The sequence below is a fragment of the Telmatherina bonti genome (genome assembly GCF_933228915.1).
Source record: "Telmatherina bonti genome assembly, chromosome: 8".
Classification (NCBI taxonomy): Eukaryota; Metazoa; Chordata; class Actinopteri; order Atheriniformes; family Telmatherinidae; genus Telmatherina; species Telmatherina bonti.
Window position 1 is genome coordinate 28,704,843 of NC_136626.1, and position 22,430 is coordinate 28,727,272.

Genomic DNA, 22,430 nt, shown 5'->3' on the forward strand with positions numbered 1-22,430 from the left:
TGAGCTTTGAGTGTTGAAGTTCCAGAGGGGCCAACAGTGTTATATAACAGCTGCCTGTTTTTTTCTTTTTCCTCTGAACTTTTCACCCTGTTGGCTTCAAACACACCCCCATCCTGCCTGCAGGAATAAACTTGTTTTTTGTTAATGGGCTTTTGAAATACCTTCAATTCTTGTCCTTATCAGCTGGCTGTTGTTTGGTTTTGTTTTGCTGCTTTTATCTGAAGTGGTTATAAACTTAAGGTTTCACAACGTTCTTCCTGGAATCTGGTTTCTGCCTCTGTCCATTTCAAAACAATGGAGAAGGTGAGGTGAGGCAAACAAAAAAACTTTTCAAGTATGTATGCGCTTCCAAACAACTTATCAAACGGGTATTTAATATCTCAGGCAAATTGTGTATTTTCCTATCAATTTCACAAACCTAAATCAGCTGACAGGCCATATCAGCACTAGAGAACAACATCCTCATGATGAAACAAGATGGATAATCAGAATAAACAACTATTATAGTGGTGATTTCAATAAAAGACTTAAACTCTGTCACTTGTAATGGTTGTGCAATGGTAATTATTTATTTTTCTACCAAGTAGAGTACAAAAGTGTGTGTTAAACATTTGCTTTCCTGTGGTGTAATTTGTTTCAAATGCAGCTTTCTCTGGAGTAAAGTCCTATCTTCAGTCCGAGGAAAGGCAGTGCAAGAGTTTAGTTTGGGTACACAATGCACAAAGACGCTGTTGTCAAAGAACTGAACAGTTTTGTCTATCGGCCAGTTGTCTCTCTTGTCTATGCTGTTTTTAGAAGCATTGTACGCAAAGAAGTGCATGACAGAATGAATGTTAAGAAGCCTGTACTGTGTCAGTCCCATTCTCTTTAGCCTGTTGATGGATAAGTTGTGTCTTTAGAGTTTATATTTCGTATATTATTTAAAACAACACAGATTTTCTCTGTCCTGACAAAAACTAAATTCAGCCCAAAAAAAAAAAAAAGTGTTTTTTATTTTAATTTTTTTAAGTATCCTGCTAAATTAGGGAGTTAAATCAAACATGTAAAGAACATAACAAGACACATCATTCTGAAACCCTTTCCATGAATAATTTATCAGAAAATGCTTCTTTTACTCCAGCTCGGGCCTCTCTCAGTCCAGTTTGCATATTTTCTCTGCGTGAGTTTTTTCCAGGTACTTCTGCTGCCTCCCACATTCCAAAAACCAAACGTGTGATAGGTTACCTCGTGTTTCTCAGTTCTCCCACAGTGACAGTAAGTGTAAGTGGTTGTATTTACCAAAATCAACAAAAAAAAAAAATCTTCCATTTTGATACGTTAGTGAGGTCAAGTCTTCCCTTAGTTATGCTGCCTGAGGCTAAGACTGCTGAGGGACGTCCCATGACAGATTGAACACTTTTGATATATCTGTAAAGTTCCCTGAGATAACTTTGTTGTGAAGTGGCACAATACAAATAAAGCTAAGTGGAGTTGAATAAATGGAACCCAATGCCTTATGATAAGTCAGGCTGTCTTCCACTCAGGAGTTTCTCCTGATAAGAGATGCAGGTGTGGGCATATTCATTGCAGCTTTGTCTCTATGTAGGCCAGGTTCTGTATGAAATGGTCTCCTGGCTTCCTGACTGTCTGTGCACCAAGCAGGAGTTCAACAGGTCCACCATTTCTGAAGTCATTGGATAGAGTGTTACACAGCTGATGGCATGATGGGTGGTTGGCCCAGGGTGCAAAACTAGCCAGGACCACCTCTGCCTTTGCCCACTGGTGAACTCAGCGATGAACCCTCTGCAGCTTGCCTACTAGCCCAGGATCTACCAGCTACACCAATCACTCTGTTACTTGGCGCAGGCAGGGAACACTGGGTCATGTTATGTTTTACTTCTCCAGTGGTTTCAATGCCATCAAGCCTGCACTGCTGAGAGGGAAGCTGGTGGGAGCTGGAATGAATGAGAAGCTGACTGCGTGGACCACCAACTACCTTACCAACAGATTACACGATGCAAGGCCCCATGATTGGGTGTCTGATGTGGTGGTCTGCAGCACAGGGCTGCAATAGTGCACAGTTCTTTCACCCTTACTGTTCAGTCTGTAGACTCCAGACTTCAGGCGCAACACGGACCATTGCCACCTGTGAAAGTTCTCAGATGACATGGCCATTATCAAATGTGTATGAGGCGGGAACAACCAGGAATACGTAGGAGTGTCAGTGAATTTATTGGCTGGTGTGAGACCAGTGCAGTGCAAATCCACACCAGCAAGACAAAGGAGATGGTCACTGACTTCAGGAGTCACCCCTACCCAGCGTTAAAACATTAAGACAGTGGACTCCAGTATCTGGGTGTTCAGCTCAGCAATGAACATGACTGGACCACAAACAGAGATGCCTTGTATAAGAAGTCCTGAGGGCCTTCGTGAGTCTGTAAGATAAAACATTTTATGATTCCACTGAGATAGGGTGAGGAGCTCGGTCATCCGGGAGGGGCTCAGAGTAGAGCCGTTGCTCCTTCGCATCGAGAGGAACCAGTTGAGGTGGCTCGGGCATCTGGTCAGGATGCCTCCTGGACCTCCCTGGTGAGGTGTTCCAGGCACGTGCCTCTGGGAGGAGACCCCGGGGAAGACCCAGGACACGCTGGAGGGATTATATCTCTCGGCTGGCCTGGGAACGCCTCGGGATCCCCCCAAGAGAGTTGGCAAATGTGGCTGGGGAGAGGGAAGTCTGGGCTGCCCTGCTTAGGCTGCTGCCCCCGCGACCCGACCCCGGATAAGCGGCATGAAGATGAAGATGATGAAGAAGATAATTCCATTGTAGCATCTGCTCTCCTCTATGCAGTAGTCTGATGGGGGAGTGGTTACACTTACAGGGACAGGACTGGGATTGAAAAACTGGTGCAGAGTTTAAGCTCTGTGCTGGGATGTCCTGTAGTGGTTGGCAAGAGGAGGATGTTAGTAAAGCTGACATCCATCATGGACAACCATCATCACCCTCTTCATGAGACCGTGCACTGAGCAGCTCCTTCAGTCAGACACCAAAGCATCCTCACTGCAGAAAGAAGCGTTTTCATAGAGTATTCATCCTGACAGCAGTTCAAATCTATAACGCTTCATGATGTTATGAGTCACTCAGACACGTTACCACCACTATCATCCCTTGAAGCACATATAATGCGCCTTGTATGTGTGTAAACATTTATGCATGTTTGTATTTATGTGTATACATGTGTATAAGTATACCAGGGTGCTGTTGGGACCTGTCAGGATGATTTTTCCCTTGGTGTGTGCGCGCTGATTGGCTGCGGCTGTTCCTGATTCCAGCCTGGAGGATCAGACTGTGGACTGCTCTCCAGCCACTGCCAGTTCGTCTGCTTAGCAGCGGTATTGTACGGCCGAACCAGATTACCCATGTCTGTCAGTTCATCTGAAGATCTTAGATCCTGCTTGTTTTTCTGCCTTCTGGTCTCAGGTTTTTGACTCTCTGATTTGTGGGAGCTCCTGCCAACTCAGCAAACCCGAACAGGTGTAACATCTCAGTTGCCCGATAGCAGCTAGCATCAGCCCAATAAAGGTTTTCAGAAAGGTATTTGGACGAAAATAATTTATTAGAAAAGGTGTATTACTTTTGTGCTTTTATTCACATATCAGTTCACTAAATTTAATGTTTTATATTAAAAAAAATACACTTACTAAAACTGCAGATCAATTGACAGTTTATTCATTCTGAAAACCTTGAAAATTAAACTGTTTTATAAATTGCATACATGAAAATTTGGTTAACTTTTCAATACCTGCATGAAGTACTTAGCTTGCTAAAATATACTGCTGTTATACAATATATATATATATCCACTTCTTTATCACATGTATTTCATTTAATGCAAGGTAAAAGTGCTGGGATATTTTTTGGTACATTGTTTTTGGTTTGAGATGTTAAGTTTAACGTGGTACCGCACAGAGACGATAAGCTTTGGGACTGCGAGTGCCTCCCAACTTGAACTCCAGACTGAGCTGCTCTCCTTGTGGTGCAGAGAATGAAAATGTCTGCAGGAGGGAGGTGAAAAAGAGGAATAACTCCATCCTGGCCAGCTGTTCCCCAAGACAAACACGTTTACCTGACAATAGACAACACAAAACAGGATTTTACTTTCTTTTGTAAGTATGTATGCATGCAAAAATGTATGCATGTATGTATATTGTGTACATAACAATATATACATAAATGTTAGGAGTACTTTGAATTGTTCAGATTTATGGAAAATATGAACTCCACAGACTTCGCAGAACATTCTCAGTTGGACTTAGAAGTGTTGGTGAATGAGTCTCTTTATTGTTCTAGGCATTTTTGGAAGAAATTACACATATCAGTGCAACTAAATTAAAACAAATAAAAACAGAAAATCTATTCTGATTGCTGCTTCATTTGGTTAGTCTTCGTTACCTCCTGTTTCTGTTTATCCTCAGTTTTGTTTTTTGGGATTAAAAAAACAGCTTTTCTGCATTTCTGGCTCCCGTCTCCTGCATTTGAGTCCTCACCTCAATGCCAGAGTGACAATGGCACGTGGTATCTTTTTGTTTTCGTTTCTTGAATTTCTCTTCTCAAACAAAGCAGCTGACTAACCTGCAGAGAAAGGCATGAAGGCTTCTCTCTTCCTGAATTTACCATCCTGGTCCAGAAAGTGTTGAGGATTGAAGGAGTGTGGAGTCTCCCACATCGACTCATCATGTAGGACAGAATGCAGTGTTGGTATTATTGTGGTACCCTGGAGGGAAATTATTCAGTTAAAAACCACTGAATTTTTTTTTTTCTCATGAAAAATGTTGGGACTCAACTCAAAGATCGTTCTACATTCACAAACGAATTGCACATTATTTGTGTAAAACCATCCCATTGGATGAATTAGACCAATCAAACCGAGCATGACCAATACCACATTGGTGTGTTTTTATACACATCAGGCAGGTCTCATCAGCAGGTTAAAGCAGCAGCTTCTGTTACTTAAATGTTGAAAAGAACTCATTGTTACTATATAATCATGAATATTAAACACTTATTTGTGAATTATATACCTTTGGAATTGAAAAATTATCCAGAACCGTGTCTTTGTTTGCCATTCGGGCTACATTTAGAGGGACAATGTTTCCCATTCTCTGAATCTCATGAATGACAGCATCAGTGTAGGGCATGTTTTCTCTGTCAGACATGGAGACCTGTCTGGATGAACCAACCACAGCATCGATCTCAGCCTGGACTTTCTCTGCACACAGAGAAAACAGGACAATATGTGAGCCTGCACAATGACTTTGTTTCCCAAAGCAGGACAGACCTACAAGAAACTGCTGGTTATAAGAAATCAAGATATTTCTCAGATACACACCTTGTATGTCAGGATAGTACATCATGTAAAGCAGCCCCCAGTGTAGAGTAGTTGTGGTCGTTTCAGTTCCAGCACCAAACAGATCCACGGTACAAAAACTCAAATTTGTCAGGTCAAAACCAGACTCTTTGTCCCCCTTCTGTCAGATAAAAAAGAAACAAATGTGAAAATCTGCTGACATATTTGGTGTATTTTGACAAAAGCAGACAAAACAAGACATATTAATTTACTTCTTGCATCTCAATGAGGAAGGAATCGATGTAGTCTCTTGGAGAAGAGGGGTCAAGGTTCTCTCTGTGTTCTTTGACCCTGAGTTCTACAAAGTCAGCAACTTTTTGGAAGAGATTGAAAAGTTTTTGATGAGGTCCAGGCAGCCTCTTCATCAGCCAAGGTACTGCGTTGTAAATCTACAGACCAGGAAGAGAATAACCAGATAAATATTATATTGGTTTTTGTATTCCAACTTCACTTTATTAAAACTTTGTCATTTAATCTGACTTTACACTATTTCTCAAAGGTAAGTGAAATGGAGGTGGTCTATGCATGTGTGTCTGCCAACCCCAAATCCAGTTTTTCAGGCCTTTTAAGTTTATATGAATAAGAGCACTGCACAATTAATCGGATTTTGATCGTGATCACAATTTTGGTGGACACAATTAAATAAACCTGATCGTCAACAATATTTGCATTCAGATAGCAAGCTCTGCTGGATGCGTGTCTGACTACTCAGGTTCTCAACCAGTAGTCTGCCAACCACCAGGGGGTGAATGCGTAGTTAAGGCTTCATTAAGCTGCCTAAATACCAAGTGCGCGCACCTTTTACTAGCAGCAAGTTAAGAGTTGTTGGATTGGTCGGACATTTGAGGTGGGCGTGGTTAACACATAAAAGCATGAAGCGGTAGGATGCCACTTCAGCATTTTTCCTGTTGCACGTAAAACGGATAGTTTTGATTTAACAGCTGATCGAGGTACTAAAGAATACAGTTTTACAACATGTGACATTGAAATACACAAACCCTGCTGCGTGCACAACCTGCCCTGCCGCGGACAAAGTTTCTCCTTAAATATGAAATGACCAGCTTCATTGCACAAAAAGCAGACATCGCCGCCCGCATTGATCCCTCCCGGCTTCTGACGAAGCTTCTTGTGGAGGATGTAACAAGCTTTTTAGACCAATGAGAGCAAGTCGTGTCAAGAATAAAAAAAATACAGCTGCATCAAAACACTGTATAAGAAATATGAGCTCCCTTTGTGTAAATAGCTATTTTTCCAAAGGAACTTTGCCTGCGCTGTATGGAAAATGTCGAGGAAATAGAGAAGCATATATGTATATACATGCATACATACATATATATATATATAAATATATATATATATATATATATATATATATATATATATATATATATATATATATATATATATATATATATATACATACATATATATATATATATATATATATATACATATATATATATATATATATATACATATATATATATATACATATATATATATATATATATATATATATATATATATATATATATATATATATATATATATATATATATATATATATGTATATATACATACATACATATATTTATATATATATATATATATATATATATATATATATATATATATATATATATATATATATATATATATATATATATATATATATATACATATATATATATATATACCTACCTACCTACCACCACCAGCAACTCTACATTTTATATACACACACATATATATATATATATATATATATATAAAATGTAGAGTTGCTGGTGGTGGTAGGTAGGTATATATATATATATATATATATATATATATATATATATATATATATATATATATATATATATATACATACATATATATATATATATATATATATATATATACATATATATATATATACATATATATATATATATATATATATATATATATATATATATATATATATATATATATATATATATATATATATATATATATATATATATACCTACCTACCACCACCAGCAACTCTACATTTTATATATATATATATATATATATATATATGTGTGTGTATATAAAATGTAGAGTTGCTGGTGGTGGTAGGTAGGTTTACATGTGCATTAAAAATACACGTTTTTCCAGACACAATGATAAATTGTTATTGTAATCATGATTACAATATTGATAAAAATAATTGTGATTATTAATTGGTCATAATCGTGCAGCCTTAATGAATATGTGATTATCATGGCTATGAAGAGGATTTTTATTTGGAATGGATTTCCCACAACAACTGAAGAAAAAACACCCAAAGCTATTTACTGGATTTTGCCAGCGGTCTCTAAGCTACGGAGGTCTCTGTGACTGAAGAAAGAAAAAACTTTGACTTTCATAAAACCAAGTACATCTTTAGAAATATCTTCATATGGAGAATAACATGCCTGTCTGAAGAATTTACTCTACATGACTGTCATCCTGGGAAAAAATACCTTTGAACCTTGACTTCAGTGTTTATTTGAAGGCAGCTCAACTTATGGCACATACTGTAATAAAGAGCTTTTGAACTGGGCTGTTATGTTATACCTTACTTTGAAGAGCTCTACTTTCCCATTTGAAAGGGCTAATAAACACTGTTGGCTGGGTGAACGGTTAAATTAGGGGTATTTTTGCATTTTTGACCAAGACAGAATCCTCAACATAATATCTCTTGTTCTCATGTGATGATCTGACTGCAGAAGAAAAATGGGATCATTTTGGACCTAATCCTCAAAATATTGACCGCAAAATCCTCCACCATCTCAGTTTTATAAACAATGATGTGTAATTTAATCTTTTTATGACTTCTGAATGTATGAGTTACTTATTAAGAATGTTTTTAAATTATATTTACCATTATTATTTTGTTGTTTGTTGATTCAAATGAAAACATAGTATCTGTGTTTTAAGCGATTCTAATTTAATAAGTTTATAATATGCTATGTGTAGAGGAGGCTCACCTGTATTGTAAAACTTCCCTGTAAATCCACCAGGTCTCTGAAATGCTGAAGAATAGTCTGGTACTGCTTGTCATTGTACTCAAATCGATTCCCAAACACCAAACAGCAGATGATGTTGGAGACAGCGTTGTTTATCAGTGGCTGACCGTTAAAAGGTTTGCCTATGAAATAAAGACAATGGTGATTAATGAAAACGAATACTATCAAAATAAGAGTATGCAATGAGAATGTGAGAAGTTTTAGAAGAAACAAAGAAATGAACATAACAAAAACAAAGGCATCAGGGGAAAGCGTTTATTGGCGATGTTTTTACCTTGCTGATCTGCAAAAGCCTCTGTGAGATATCTGCACTCCTGCTGGATGCATTGCTCCATGGTCTTCTTCCCCAAACCAAAGTTTCTCAGTGTGTGAAGAGCAAATCTTCTCTGCTGCTTCCATGGATAACCATTTGAAAACACAAGACCTTTAAAAAAACAAAACAAAAACAGCATTGGATTTGATGTAGCGTCCTTTAGTGATCATACTCAATTCCTTTGAACCAAAATTCATTCAACACCTTTATTTCCAAAAATGTCTGTAAAAAATGGAATGTTGGGACGATCTGTGAAGTCATCTCCTCGATCAATCAGGGCCTCTTTAACACGTTTGTAGCCATTAAGGACAACAACCTTTCCACCGAAGAGATGAAGGCTAAATATGTTTCCATATTTCTCTGCAAACTGAACACAGACAAAAAAGAAAATATTGTGGTGGTTTGTTACTAATCACTCAACATCACACTAAAATATGCCTATTTGCATACAAATACACTCTATGTCACAATAAAACTTTGGCTCTGCTCCTAGATATGATGGTGCACATTTTAATATGTCCTCAACCGGCAGATGCTCACCTGTAAAGCTGTTCTTGCAACCTTTCCGAAAATCTGAAATTTTGGGTCTTTCCCAAAAACTGCAGCGATTATGGAAGGTTGCTGAACACTTTAAAATATGGCTGGATAATAAATATTATTTAATTAAATTAAACACATTTTTGTATTGTGAAGATTTATTACAGTGTAAAATGTTTTTAAATCTGTAAATCGTACCGTCGTGAAATTGTGCGTTTGTGTGTGTCTTTATGTTTTTCTACAGTTCTCGCAGCATTGAAGTTTTAATGAGAACTGTTACAGAGAACAACATGGTACAGCAGGGTCAAAGAGCATATCTGAACTATATTCTTGTTAAAGTTTAAAGTCCACGCTTATTCCTGTTTATTTCTTTTCTTTAGTTTTCTTTCTTTAGAAAGAAAATGCTAAGGCGTCCTTACGTGAGCCAAGACGTTGACCAACGTTACCATCATTTTTCTGTATGTTAATGTAAAAAATTTGTAACAATGAAATTTACACATTTTGACATGGTGTTGAATATTAATCAAGTACTAATAGCTCAAAAGTCAAATTATTTGTTTCTTTACTATGCTTGGTAAACATATGAACTAATCTATAATTATTACATTGAGACATGCCGAAAAACTACTGGAGCTACCTCGCTGAACTGCAGGTGAAACCTGGCAGGTTGGATGCGGTGAAGATCCCCAATAAAAGGAAGAGCCTGCGGACCAGGAGGAAAGCTTGGGGGTTTTCTGTTCTTCAAAATATCGCTGAGAAGTAGAAAGACGAGGAAAAATATGAAGATACTCCAGCTGTCAACCCACTCCAAGCCGAGAATGCTGTATATCGCCTCCATTTCTCCGTGTTCCCGGCCACTGAACGTGTCAATCAGGAGACCATGAAATATATATGTGATGTTTTGTTCGCGAACGAATCGGCTGTAGAGACCGATTCTTTGTAGCAAAGAGCCGACACCTTGGGGGAAATGAAAAAGTGAGCTGAAGCCAAAAACAATTAGCATCTTCATTTGAGGGATATTAAAGGAAGCCAAGCTAACAGCAGAGTCTGAAAAATTAAACTAACCATTACAGAATTTTTTGATTAAAGTGTCACTTTCTGTCTGTCTTTCTTTCTTTTTATTTTTAATTTATTTATTTGTGAGTGTGTGGGTGTGTGTGCGTTTGTGAGTGAAACAAATTCGATGAAAACAAGATTGAGTCATGGTTATTGAATATGCAGATGACTCAGTTTCTGTCTATGGAAGGGTAGAGCTTTTGCCTAAATAAAAATGGAAAAAAAGGGATTTGGACTGTCACATTATAAAATAATTTTATTTTAAATGATAAAAACGTGAAATACATTTGTTTGATGTAGAAGGCAGCAAAGCTGAGTGCAGACGTTATAAAATGGAACTATCAATCAGAACGTGATTCAATTAATTTGTTAAAAAAAAATATTGACTGTGGTTGTAGTTGGTCAGGAAAATTGCATAGAAATTATTTTACGAAAGACTTGACAAAAATGTGATGGCCAACTTACAAACCATGCAGAATAGTTGAATGTGGCTAAAATAAAAGTGCTACTAATATCTATCTAGGAACCAGATGAGCCCATTTTTTTCAGAAGTGCTGGACTTCATGTGAGTGCAATTATATCATAAGCAATTTTGTTGTTTTACTATTGACAAAAATTTTACTGTTATATACAGAAATCCTGTATAGACTTATCATTTGCAGATTTAAAAAAATCTTAAAACCTATTTTCAAGAATATGTTTTATATCGCTTTGCATGTAAAATATATTTTTGTCATGTAAAACTAAATAATAGTTGGATGATCATTCATGGATATGATTTAGAAATATGAACATTTTAACCTTCATTATTTAACAGATGCCTTTAGTAAGAATATTCTCCATCATGAAACAGATAGTTTTTTTCTTCTCTAAGGTTTTCTACAAACTTTTATATTTTTTGTCTAACTGTGACTTTGTTGAAATGGGGCCTGCAGTGTTATGTAAGAGCTTCCTGTTCTTATTTTTCTGCACTTTTCACCCTGTTGGCTCCAAACACACCCCATATTACGTGCAGGAATAAACTTTCTTTTTGTTAATTCGCTTTTAACTTATACATGATTGTTGACCTCTGCAGCTTCAAAACTCACAGTTTCACAATTTCCTTCCTGGACTGTGGGCTTTGACTTTTCTAGGATAAGTTTTCCCCAGAGTTCATAATAATGAAGAAAGTGGGGTAAGGCAAACATAAACACTTTTCAATAAGTGCATGTATTGGTTTCCAAACAAAAGTGTTGCAGAGCAGGTGTTTAATATCTACATGCAAATTGCTTCTTTTTTCTAATCAATTTCACAAACCTAAATCAGCTGACAGGCCATATCAGCACCAGAGAACAAGGTCCACATGATGAAACAAGATTTGTTATGAGAATAAACAACTAGAGAAGGATAGCAGAGAAACTTTCAATAAAAGATTTAGACACTGTCATTTGTAATGGTTATGTAACGGTAATTACTTTTTTTCTACAATGTACATTATAAAAGCCTTTGAGAAAAATTTCTTTTCCTAAGATTAAACTTAATTTTAAAACAGCTTTTTCTGATATAGTCCTATCTTTAGTCTGCGGAAAGACAGTACATGGATGGTATTTATTTACACATCAACATACATACATCGACGAGGCTGCTGTCAAACAACTGGACATCTTTGTTGATCGATCAGTTGTCTCTCTTAATTTTAAGGGTATTGTGATTAGGCAAAGAAGTGCATGACAGTATGAATGCAAAGAAGTCTGTACTGAGTCACACCCCGTCGCTTTAGTCTGTGCTGATGGATAAGTCTCTGGCTGTGTTTAGAGTTTAATTTTAAACAAAATTTTCTCTGACCGGACAGGGATTAATTGAACTCTACACAGCAAAGATTAATGAGATTTTTTTTTTATAAAGCAGGCTGCCATAAATAAAGGAGTCAAAGAACATGGAAAGAGCAGCACAAGGTACATCATTCTGAAACTATTTGCATGGATATTTTCTCAGAAAATGTTTCTTTTACTTCAGCTATGGGCCTCTCTGAGTGCAGCTTGCTTATTTTCTCTGCATGAGTTATTTCCAGGTACTTCTGCTGCTTCCAATGTTCCAAAAACAAAACATGTGTGATAGGTTTCCTCATGTTTCTCAGTTCTCCTGGTTTTATTGACCAAAATCAGCTCCAAACCCTTCAGGTGAGTCTAATCATACCTTCATTATGCTGCCTTAGACTGTGCTGCAATGCATTCAGCAGGTGCTTTGCTTGTCATATATCGTATTTATTTTCCATGTGTGACAAGAGGAATATTTTATTCCTTCATTTGCCACAGTGTAGCTTGTAGTGTCACTTTAGGTGCATGAGGTGCCACCTAATCATTTGAGCTTGCCAGCCTATTAAAAGGAGGCTGCTGCCCCAGACTCAATGTGCAGACAATCCCAAGCATGTGCGTCCTTCCTGGCTTAAAGTGCTGCAGGTTCTATTCTTTTCTATTCTATTCTATTCTATTCTATTCTATTCTATTCTATTCTATTCTATTCTATTCTATTGTTATTTAGCAGATGCTTTTATCTAAAGCGACTTACATCTGAGAGTAAAGGACATCCTAGATAAGTGCTAGTCAGACATCTGCGAGTCCAGTTGGATACAGGTGTTGCCATGTAGTGCTACAGGCAGTGATTTTTTTTCTTCTTTTTTTTGTTCCCTTCCCACAATAGTCCCTTTTTTTTAAAAATAGAGAGGCAATAGATCAGTGCTGATTTGTTGCAAAAAACTGGACCAAGTTCTCCAACTCCTCTGACAAATAGAGTTAAAAGTGCAGAAGTTCTCCCTAAAGAGCTGAGTCTTTAGTGTGCTCTTAAATATAGACAAGGACTCTGAAGATTGAACACAGTTTGGTCAAACTCTGCTAGATGGACTGTGTTTAGGCCATCAACACCCCCTCCCCCACCCCCTCCTTTGAGAAAACAGAGGAAGAGTGGTTTAGTCCCATGTAGTGGTGGTAACGCTAGGCGTCTCAGTGGTAGAGCGTAACTGTCGAGAGGGAATGTAGCTCTGGATTAAAGAGTGAAGGTAGACAAGAGCTATATATTGATATCTTTATTTGATCAAAAAACAAACATTTTAACCTCTTTAATTTCTTAGTGAGTATGCAAAAATGCATATCCCCCTAATAATGAAGATTTAGGGCTTTGTTGCTTCTCTAAGGTTTTTCTACAATCTTCCATTTCTTTCTAACTTATTTAAAAGTTGCACAAATCTTATTGTCATAACTTTACCTTACATACAGCTAGAGAGATGCATTAGTCCAAAGGTGTTGGCTGTGTTATCAAGCTTTGCATGGAGCTATATAAAGGCTGCAGTCTTGTATAGATGTCCAACTGAGGCCTTGTTTTCCAATTCAAGGGTCCTAAAAAGCCAGAAGTGTTATGTAACATATCAGCTGTATCTTCTTTTTTCTTTCTCTTCTTCCTGAGCACTTTTCACCCAGTTACTGCCACACACAGTGCAGTCCTGACTCGTTTCTCTCACTGGGATTGTTTGGAATACCTTCAACATGATTCTTGAGGCTCTTTTTAATCGTATGGATTTCACCAGCTGGCTGTTGTTTGGTTTTATATTGCTGCTTTTAGTCGATGTGGTTAAAAATTGGAGACCTTACAACTTGCCTCCTGGACCGTGGGCTCTGCCGTTTGTAGGAAATGTCTTCACTGGAGTTGACTTCAAAACAATGGAGAAGGTGAGGCAAACATGAATACTACTAGGAAATTGCGTGTAAGTGTTTCCAAACAGCAGAGTGATACAAGGCAGACCTTTAATGTAAACAGGAAAATAGTTTCAGTCTTTCACAAACCTAAATCAACATACAGGCAATATCAGCATAGCATCCACAAGATTTATTATCAGAATAATATACATTACCTTTCCTGAGATGTAATTTTTTTTCAAATGCAGCTTTCTCTGAAGTACGGCCCTATCTTCAGCCTGAGGAAAGGAAATACAAGGATGGTGTTCATTTCAGGATACAAGATGGTTAAAGAGGCTCTTGTCAACCAGCTGGATAGCTTTGTTGATCGACCAATTGTCCCTCTTTTCCATGTTATCTCTCATGGACTTGGTGAGTAGTTAAAGAAAGGCATGACAGTATGCATGGAAAGAAGTTTGTACAGCACAACCCCTTCTCCAGAGTAAAACTACGTCTTTTTTTCTTGCTGATTTATTGGTCTTGGCTTGCGTTTAGAGTGTGGGCTGAGTTTTAAACAACGACACTCTGGCAGGGTTAGGCTAAATTTAGTACAGCAAAGAGTAATGAGTTACAGGAACCAATTCTTTTTAAACTAGGATGCTATCAGTAATGGACTTCTGCAACATGTTGAGACATCCATCTGAACACACTTGTATCGATATTTGACCAGAAAACGTTGCAGGTAATAATAGAATGTGACATTTTCAGGCATAGCTCTGAGTAATGGTTACCTGTGGATGAAACAGAGGAAGTTTGCCAATACTCATCTGCGTTACTTTGGCGAGGGTAAGAAATCCCTGGAAAACTACATTGAAGTCGAGAGCAACTTCCTTTGCGAGGCGTTCAAAGAGGAGCAAGGTGAGGAAATTGAATAAAGTCACTTTAAAGGTCTCATATTATACATTTTTCCAACTGTCTCATATGGGTGTCAGTGGTACAACAACATTGTTTTTAAAGTGTATTACCCCAAATCCAGATTTGTTACTTCATTTAAGCCGTTCTTGCAGTCCCCCTAGTGAGCTCTACTGAGAACAGGCTGTTTTTGTGTTGGAACCTTAAAATTTCCAGAAGTTGTGCCTGTCCATACATGTACAGCCTATAGATCTATAGGTCTATCAGCTGGACGCATATATATACCCCCACCCCCCCATCCCCCACCCCCTCATGCCAGTGTTGTTTCCCAGCCACTCCCAAAACCACTCACCAGGACAAGTTACCATAATAACCAAGGATTATGAACATTTCAGGGTTTATTAATTATAAGGTAATAAGTTATCAGTATGAAGTGCACAGATGTGTGAAGCTGTCTTTCTTGTGCACGTGGGGGAATAAAAGTGAATTTCCATCCACTAGGATGTCTTCTTTCTGAACAATTATCATTCAGAGGGCTGAAAATGTCAAGATTTTGTTTTTAAAAAAGTAACAGATGAGCAAATTATGAGTAAAGTAATGAGTTTAAAAAGGCTCTGACATTATTATTGCTATATTTTATTTCAAAATTACACAATTTATTAACAATAATTTTCACGTAAAAACTACATTCAAAGAGAAAACTCTTTAACCGTTCTTCGGTGTTTTTGTACATGACAGTCTTTATTACTATTGGCGACATCCGTTTGTTGAGATGATAAACATCAAAAAAGTCCTTTTGTTGAGAACACACTTCTTTCTGGTGTGGATGGGATGGGACTTCAACAGAGCTGGAGGGGAGAATGCATCTTGACTGGGATATTTGCCTCCAGACAACACCAGTACAATCTTAGTTGAAGATACAAAAATGACAAGTGTGCCAAAAATGTGAAATGATTCCATCTGGGGATGGAATAAAGAGTACTTTAATAAAAATTCATAGTTGTCTCTCACTAGTCTGTGGGCCACTACTGGTTTAGCAACTCCTCCTCTCTGAGACTAAAGAGCAAAAATTATGTGACTGAGCAAATACTACTGATGGATTTTTGGAGTAAAATAAACAGAGTAGTCATACATGTCATTTGTACTGAAACTAGACCACTTTTTTAAGGAAAAAAAATTAGAATACACTGACTTCTTGAGGGACCACTACACCACTGGGCACACACCACTGTTAGAAAACCTTTAAAAATAGAATTTTGCATAATTTAAAATGTAAATATTATCAAATATTACCATAAGATGATTGTTTTAGTTTGATTTATCGTAATGTGAATATAACTCATTCTCTATCCAGGAAGACCATTCAATCCTCACTACATCACAACAAATGCAGTGAGTAACATCATTTCCTCTGTAATCTTTGGACATCGCTTTGAGTACTCTGACCAAACGTTTCGCAAAATTTTGGAGTTGGACAACGAAGCTGTTTTGCTCTCTGGCTCAGCTCAGACTCAGGTAATGTTTGATTATCTTATTATGATCACAAATCTGTGCTTCCTTTCTATCACTAATCTTTGTTTGTCCCCATCATCAGCTGTATGATGCCTTTCCTGACTTAATGAAGTACCTACCAGGACCTCACCAGACTGTCCACAGCAACTACAGGGAGATCATGGCCTTTCTGAGAAATGAAATAGAAAAGCACCAGGAGGAGTGGAACCCTGATGATCCTCGAGATTTTATTGATGTCTACCTGGCAGAGATTGTGATGGTAGCATAAAAAGGCATTCACAGAAAAATATACAGATCCTGTTATTAGGAAGGTTTAACAACTTCTGAGAATCAGATCAAATTTTGTTTTCCAGAAAATGTATTACAAAGGTTATCTATGAGGAAAATTAGGGTTCTGCTGTTTATTTCAGACTCCATGGTGATGTGGTGGGTACCCTCACTGCTAGAAGGTTAATGGTATGAGCCTTTTATTTGTGTGGGTTTTCTCTGGGTAAACTGACTTTCTACCACCGTCCAAAGACTTGCATGTTAGGTTAAATGTTCACTCTAAGAGTCAGCTTGAATGATTTTTTCTCTGTGTTGGCCCTGCAAGGGGCTGACCGCCCGCCAAGATTATACCCTGCCTCTTGCCTGCTAATTGCTGGGATAAACTCTAGTTTTTCCACAATCCTGAATTGGACTAAGCAACATAAAAATAAATTAATATTTGCTGTTCAGTTTTATCTAAATACAGTGAATAAACATCTAAATGGTCAGTTGTTAAAACGATTTGCGCCATGTTTTATAATGTGTAATGTAACATGTATGAGCTATGTACAATGTAGAGTCATTTCTGTTGGTACATTAGAAAAAAGAAGATCCCCAGGCTGGCTTCAACATTGAAACCCTGCTGGTTTGCACCCTTGACCTGATCGAGGCCGGAACAGAAACAACTTCCACCACATTACGTTGGGCCATCCTCTACATGCTGCACTACCAAGAGATACAGAGTTAGTGTCTTATCAATCATATAAAGATATATATATCTATATATTCATATAAGGTTAAGCATAACTTTGACTGTGTTTTTGCTGATGGATTTTTATCCTTTTTCTGCTTTCAGAGAAGGTCCAGGAGGAGATAGACAGGGTGATCGGACAGTCCCGTCAGCCCACCATTGCTGACAGACCCGACCTTCCCTACACTGACGCTGTCATCCATGAGGTCCAGAGGATGGCAAATATTGTTCCCTTGGGATTTCCCAAAATGGCCAGTAAAGACACAACACTGGGTGGATACTTCATTCCAAAGGTAGAAGACTATTTACTAGATGTCTTAATGGGATGAAGACCATTTTATAAAGTCTACTAACCAAGCATTAAAAACAACTTATCATTCTTTTTCCAGGGAACACCCATTACTACGATGCTGTCATCTGTGCTGTTCGATAAGAACGAGTGGGCGACACCTGATGTCTTCAATCCAGAGCATTTCTTGGATTCAGAGGGCAAGTTCCTTAGAAGAGATGCCTTCTTACCCTTTTCAGCAGGTTAGTGTCAAGCTTTCTGTTTTAAATATCAAATGAAGTGATGCCTGCTTGATCAGGTCAGAAACTATCTGCTCCTTATCTTGTCATGCAATCAACATCATAATTTACCTCTCACTTATCAAACATAACTATCTTATCTAAGTGATCTATTTAAGCTGCATAGTTTCTGTTTGGCTCCATTGCTGGTGCTCAGATACGACATGCTACCTGCTTATATGACCTGATGCTAAACTTTGTTCATATTATCTTCATAAACCTTCACATTAGTTGTTTAGTCTGAACTTTAACTCATCACCAACGCTGAGTTTAAAATATCTTGTAGCTGACAAACAACTTGACATGTCTGATGTTTCCTCTCAGGTAAACGTGTGTGTTTAGGAGAACACCTGGCCAGGATGGAGCTGTTCCTGTTTTTTGCGACTCTTCTCCAACGCTTTACCTTGTCACCTGTTCCAGGAGAGCTGCCAAGCTTGGATGGACAGATGGGTTTCACTCATTCTCCACAGGTGTTCAGGCTCTTGGCTGTGCCTCGCTGAAGTCATCCCAACCAAACATCCTCATGTTCTGATTTCTTTTTGTAGTCCATAAAATCAGTAGCTTAGAAATTGTGGGAGATATGTTAATAAAACTAATTATATAGAGACTAACTAATTAACATATATAGCAGCCGTCCTCACGATTCTTTAATGATTATGTGATGACTGGAGCCATGATGACTTTATTTCCCTGTTCTGTTTTTCCCAAATGACTTTATTATATGTTATTCATTAAATCTGATATTGAATTTAACAGTTCCTTTATGGTTCATGAAAGACTTTGTCCTCACTTGAATACACTTTTCTATATTCACATTATCCTTCAGTACTTAAATGTACTATCAGTTCCTTGAACTTTGCATCCTTTAATGACTCAGTTGCAATGCCTTCCATGATAACAATGTTTGTAAAATAATTAATATTATCTGGGTGTATTCCTTGTTTCTTGGGAAAAAAGCAGACTTATGGCAATGTAGACATGTTTATTATCAACCAACATATCTAATGCTAACTGGGTGAAAGCGTGAAATGTTTTGCAAAACAGATACTGGAAAACAACTTTCTTTCTTTCTTTCCTGAAGGGAAAATTGTGATTTATTCAAGTAAAAAAAATAAAGAACATTATCAGCTCATAATGAAGTCTTTATCATCTCTTTTAGATTTTATTTTAAATCAGAAAGTACAATCATTACAAATGGATATAAAACAAACATTCCCTAAATCCCTGCATCTAATCACAGAAGAGTGCTTTTTGTGTCCTGAAGGTTTGTTGTTTACAGCTTTTGCAAAGCAGCAGCTATTCTTCCTGGAATCAAGACAAATCCTACATGACAATGGAAACACGCATATCAAGATAGGACAACAACACAATACATATACATTACAACACACTCATTTACACACACATATCCATATAACTATACTATTACCAGTACCTGTGCTATTTAATAAATTCCACCTAAATAAACACCAATATACTTGGTAGGAACAGTCAAACAATCTGTCAAAGCTCTTTCAATTAAATCTGTCAATTTCTAGAAATGCTGTAACAACATGTCTGAATTAGCTACAAATTATTAAAATTTCTCATTGAATAATAATCTTTGTTTTAATTTGAAATTGGTTATTTTCTTCTGAGTGATATCAGGCAGTGTATTCCATTCATCTTGTCCTATAATTGTGCATTTTAGCACTAAAAGACTAAACGTTTTTCATCAACGATTGTTGGTTTCTTTGTTGTGATTAAATTTTTCACAAACACCATCAACAAATAATTTAATCTGGTTTTCACATCTGTCCGTAAGATTTTCATGCACCCTTATTACATTTGTCCTCAGTCCACATACAAGAGCCACCTGTGCACCTTTGTTCTGAATTAAATGCAATTTTCTAACATTTATTTGTGAAACATTTGACCAAACATTTGAACAATAATCTAATTACAATAAAACCAAAAACTTGAATAACCTGCTGTAAAATAGTTTGTTTTAAAAGTTTTGTGCCTCTTCCAATTATAAACAGGATGTTTATATTTTCATTTCCATTCATTTGAATATGTTTATGACAAATTAAGGTATTCTCAATAATAACTCCTAATAGCTTAATTTCTTTAAGCAGTTTTCCCATCAAGATCATCAACTCCTGCTAATTTGTTCTTAGAGATCTTAACATTAATTCAATTTTTGAACACAAGCAATTTCCAATTTAAAATGACACTCTTTCACCACCAGAATCTGATCAATTATTTCACTCCCAAGGTGTTATTTTAGTATCGAAGTGTGGCTTTTAATCGCTCAATCTTTTTCATAAAATAGTCATTCAAATAATTTGCTGTATCATCCAATTTTGTTTAAAAAAAAATCGTCTCCCGTATCTAAACAGGATGAAGTGGAATTAGTTTTCCTTCAATAAATAATTCAGTTTGATCCATAATTGTTGACAATCATCACTTGCTTCATGCAAAACATTTTCTTTTTCCTCTTATTCGTTTTACAGTCAAAATCCCTTAATTTATAGTATACTTGCCAATCAGATAAAAGGCTATACAATTCCTGCAATCAGTTTAGCTTGATCGCTTTCTTTCATGTGTTTTCTTAGTTCTTTGTCCAACCAGGGAGTATTAACATTCCTTACTGTAAATTTTATTTACTGGAGCATGATTATCCACAGTCCTCAGCAGCCCCAGACCCTGTCTCTTGGCTTCATCTGGATCCCCTCCCTGGGAAAATGGAAGACTGACTAGGATTCCCAGCAAAAGGCTCCCAAGCCAAGAACAGTTTTTTTTTTTGTTGTTGTTGTTTTTAGATTGTAGCCTCTGCTCAGTTTGGGATGGAGGATTTTTAAACCAACCATTCTACTTCTTTTGAGTTAATTTATTTTAAAAAAAGGGCGACTAAAACTATTTTATTGTAAATAAAATTGCAATCTCAGCCTGGCTAGCATTCTTTTTCTTTCAACAGTGGAACTCTTTTTTTTTTTTTTTTTAAGCTGGCATTTTAAAGAATCTTCACACTGTGTGGCATATAAAAAAAAGTGTGTTTACTTGCCAGGTGTAATTCTTTTGCAACTGGAAAAGTACCGAGAGTGCAGACCTCGGCCAAGCAGGATTTCCACCGACTATAGGATTTCTATCCTTTCGTCCTATATTAATTTTATATGTATGCACCACTACATTACACTGATAATGTACCCCCGGTGTCTTGCCTAAATTATGGTGTTTTTATATGTTTATGTCTTAATTTGTTCTCTTGCATAAATGAAAATTCCAAAGATCCTCTATTTTTTCCTATTCTGGATCGTAGTATACAGAATGTGTCACAGTGGAGGCGAAGGTGTGGTGCAGACGCAAACGCAGAGATGAGAAACAGGGATGATGTTTAACGACTGCTTTAATCCAAACAGAAAAACTCAGGGGACTAACACAATGATCCAGTAACTCAAGACAAAAACTGAGGGGTAGAAATACACAGAACACAACGAGACACAGGTGAAACAAATTAACTGAATCAATTCAGGTGAACAACTGAACACAAAGACAATGCAGGAACAACCTACAAAATAAGCAGGAAACCAGGAACAAAGGACACAGGAAAACATAACCTCATGACAGAATGTGCCGGGATCCAGATCTAACTTTGATATCTTGTAAAGCCTGTTGGGAACCTTTCCTGTATTTTTTGGCCAAGCACCCTGACTGTTGGATTCAGATGGTTTATCCAGATCACAACCAAAGTTTCAGGTTTATTGTCTAAATTAGACCAAGACTCATTCTCAGAAAAACAATGATAAAAATCTTTCCAGTAGTTTCTGTGTGAAGTTGCTGACAAACAAACAGACAAATAACAAACAGATAAACGCTTGAAAAAACATAAGTTCCTTTGGTGGATGTAATAATGCTAAACTAGAAGATTATCTTTGTTTTGGAGTATACTTCTGCAGCTGATGAGGTGAAGAAAAAGGCTCGAAGGCAAAAAGGTCTCCAGAGACCAGCTTGTTGAATAAAAACAAGGTTTATTATAAAAAGTATAGCATCTATAACTGGTTCGCAGAACACGTGAGGACTCTGGGGCCAATAGCAGGGAATACTGGCTATTTGTTTGAGCTCTCCCTATACAGAACACAAATTAGGACACTCCTCAGTTAAACTTTGAACCAATCATGAGCCTTGCATAGAAGAGATATATGACACCATGCATGTATGGAGCTTAGAACTCATGGACACTTTACAGAAAACCGAGTAGCACATCTGAAGTTTGGTAGTACATCCAAGTTTGGCTGTCATGCCTGCAAGATGCTAGAGCAGATACTAGTTTCTAAATAAATAGCCATTTGGGAGCCATAACAAAGCTCTTCCGAGAGTGAGTCAAAAGAGGTGAATCTATTACAAACTGTTTAATATAATCAATGTGAAGTTGTATAAAGGTGACGTTTCACCACTATATACAGGAATCACGTATGATTCAAA

The 22,430-nt window shown here is 37.1% G+C and overlaps 2 protein-coding genes across 2 annotated transcripts; one reads left to right on the forward strand and one right to left on the reverse strand.

Moving 5' to 3' along the window:
• Positions 1–3,927: 3,927 nt before the first annotated feature.
• LOC306759574 (cytochrome P450 2J4-like) lies at positions 3,928–10,113 on the reverse strand (the record flags this gene model as incomplete). The annotated part of the gene is made up of 9 exons (XM_079245253.1): positions 3,928–4,103; positions 4,610–4,751; positions 5,059–5,246; positions 5,367–5,505; positions 5,597–5,773; positions 8,387–8,547; positions 8,700–8,849; positions 8,943–9,105; positions 9,913–10,113. 9 exons carry the CDS (start codon positions 10,111–10,113, stop codon positions 3,928–3,930), a joined length of 1,497 nt encoding a protein of 498 aa, XP_079101379.1.
• A 3,736-nt stretch (positions 10,114–13,849) lies between these two features.
• On the forward strand, positions 13,850–18,984 carry LOC306759571 (cytochrome P450 2J2-like; the record flags this gene model as incomplete). The annotated part of the gene is made up of 9 exons (XM_079245251.1): positions 13,850–14,032; positions 14,248–14,410; positions 14,747–14,896; positions 16,245–16,405; positions 16,485–16,661; positions 17,250–17,391; positions 17,505–17,692; positions 17,789–17,930; positions 18,291–18,984. The coding sequence occupies 9 exons, from the start codon at positions 13,850–13,852 to the stop codon at positions 18,464–18,466; spliced, it is 1,482 nt and encodes a 493-aa protein (XP_079101377.1). The 3' UTR covers positions 18,467–18,984.
• Between the last annotated feature and the right edge of the window lie 3,446 nt (positions 18,985–22,430).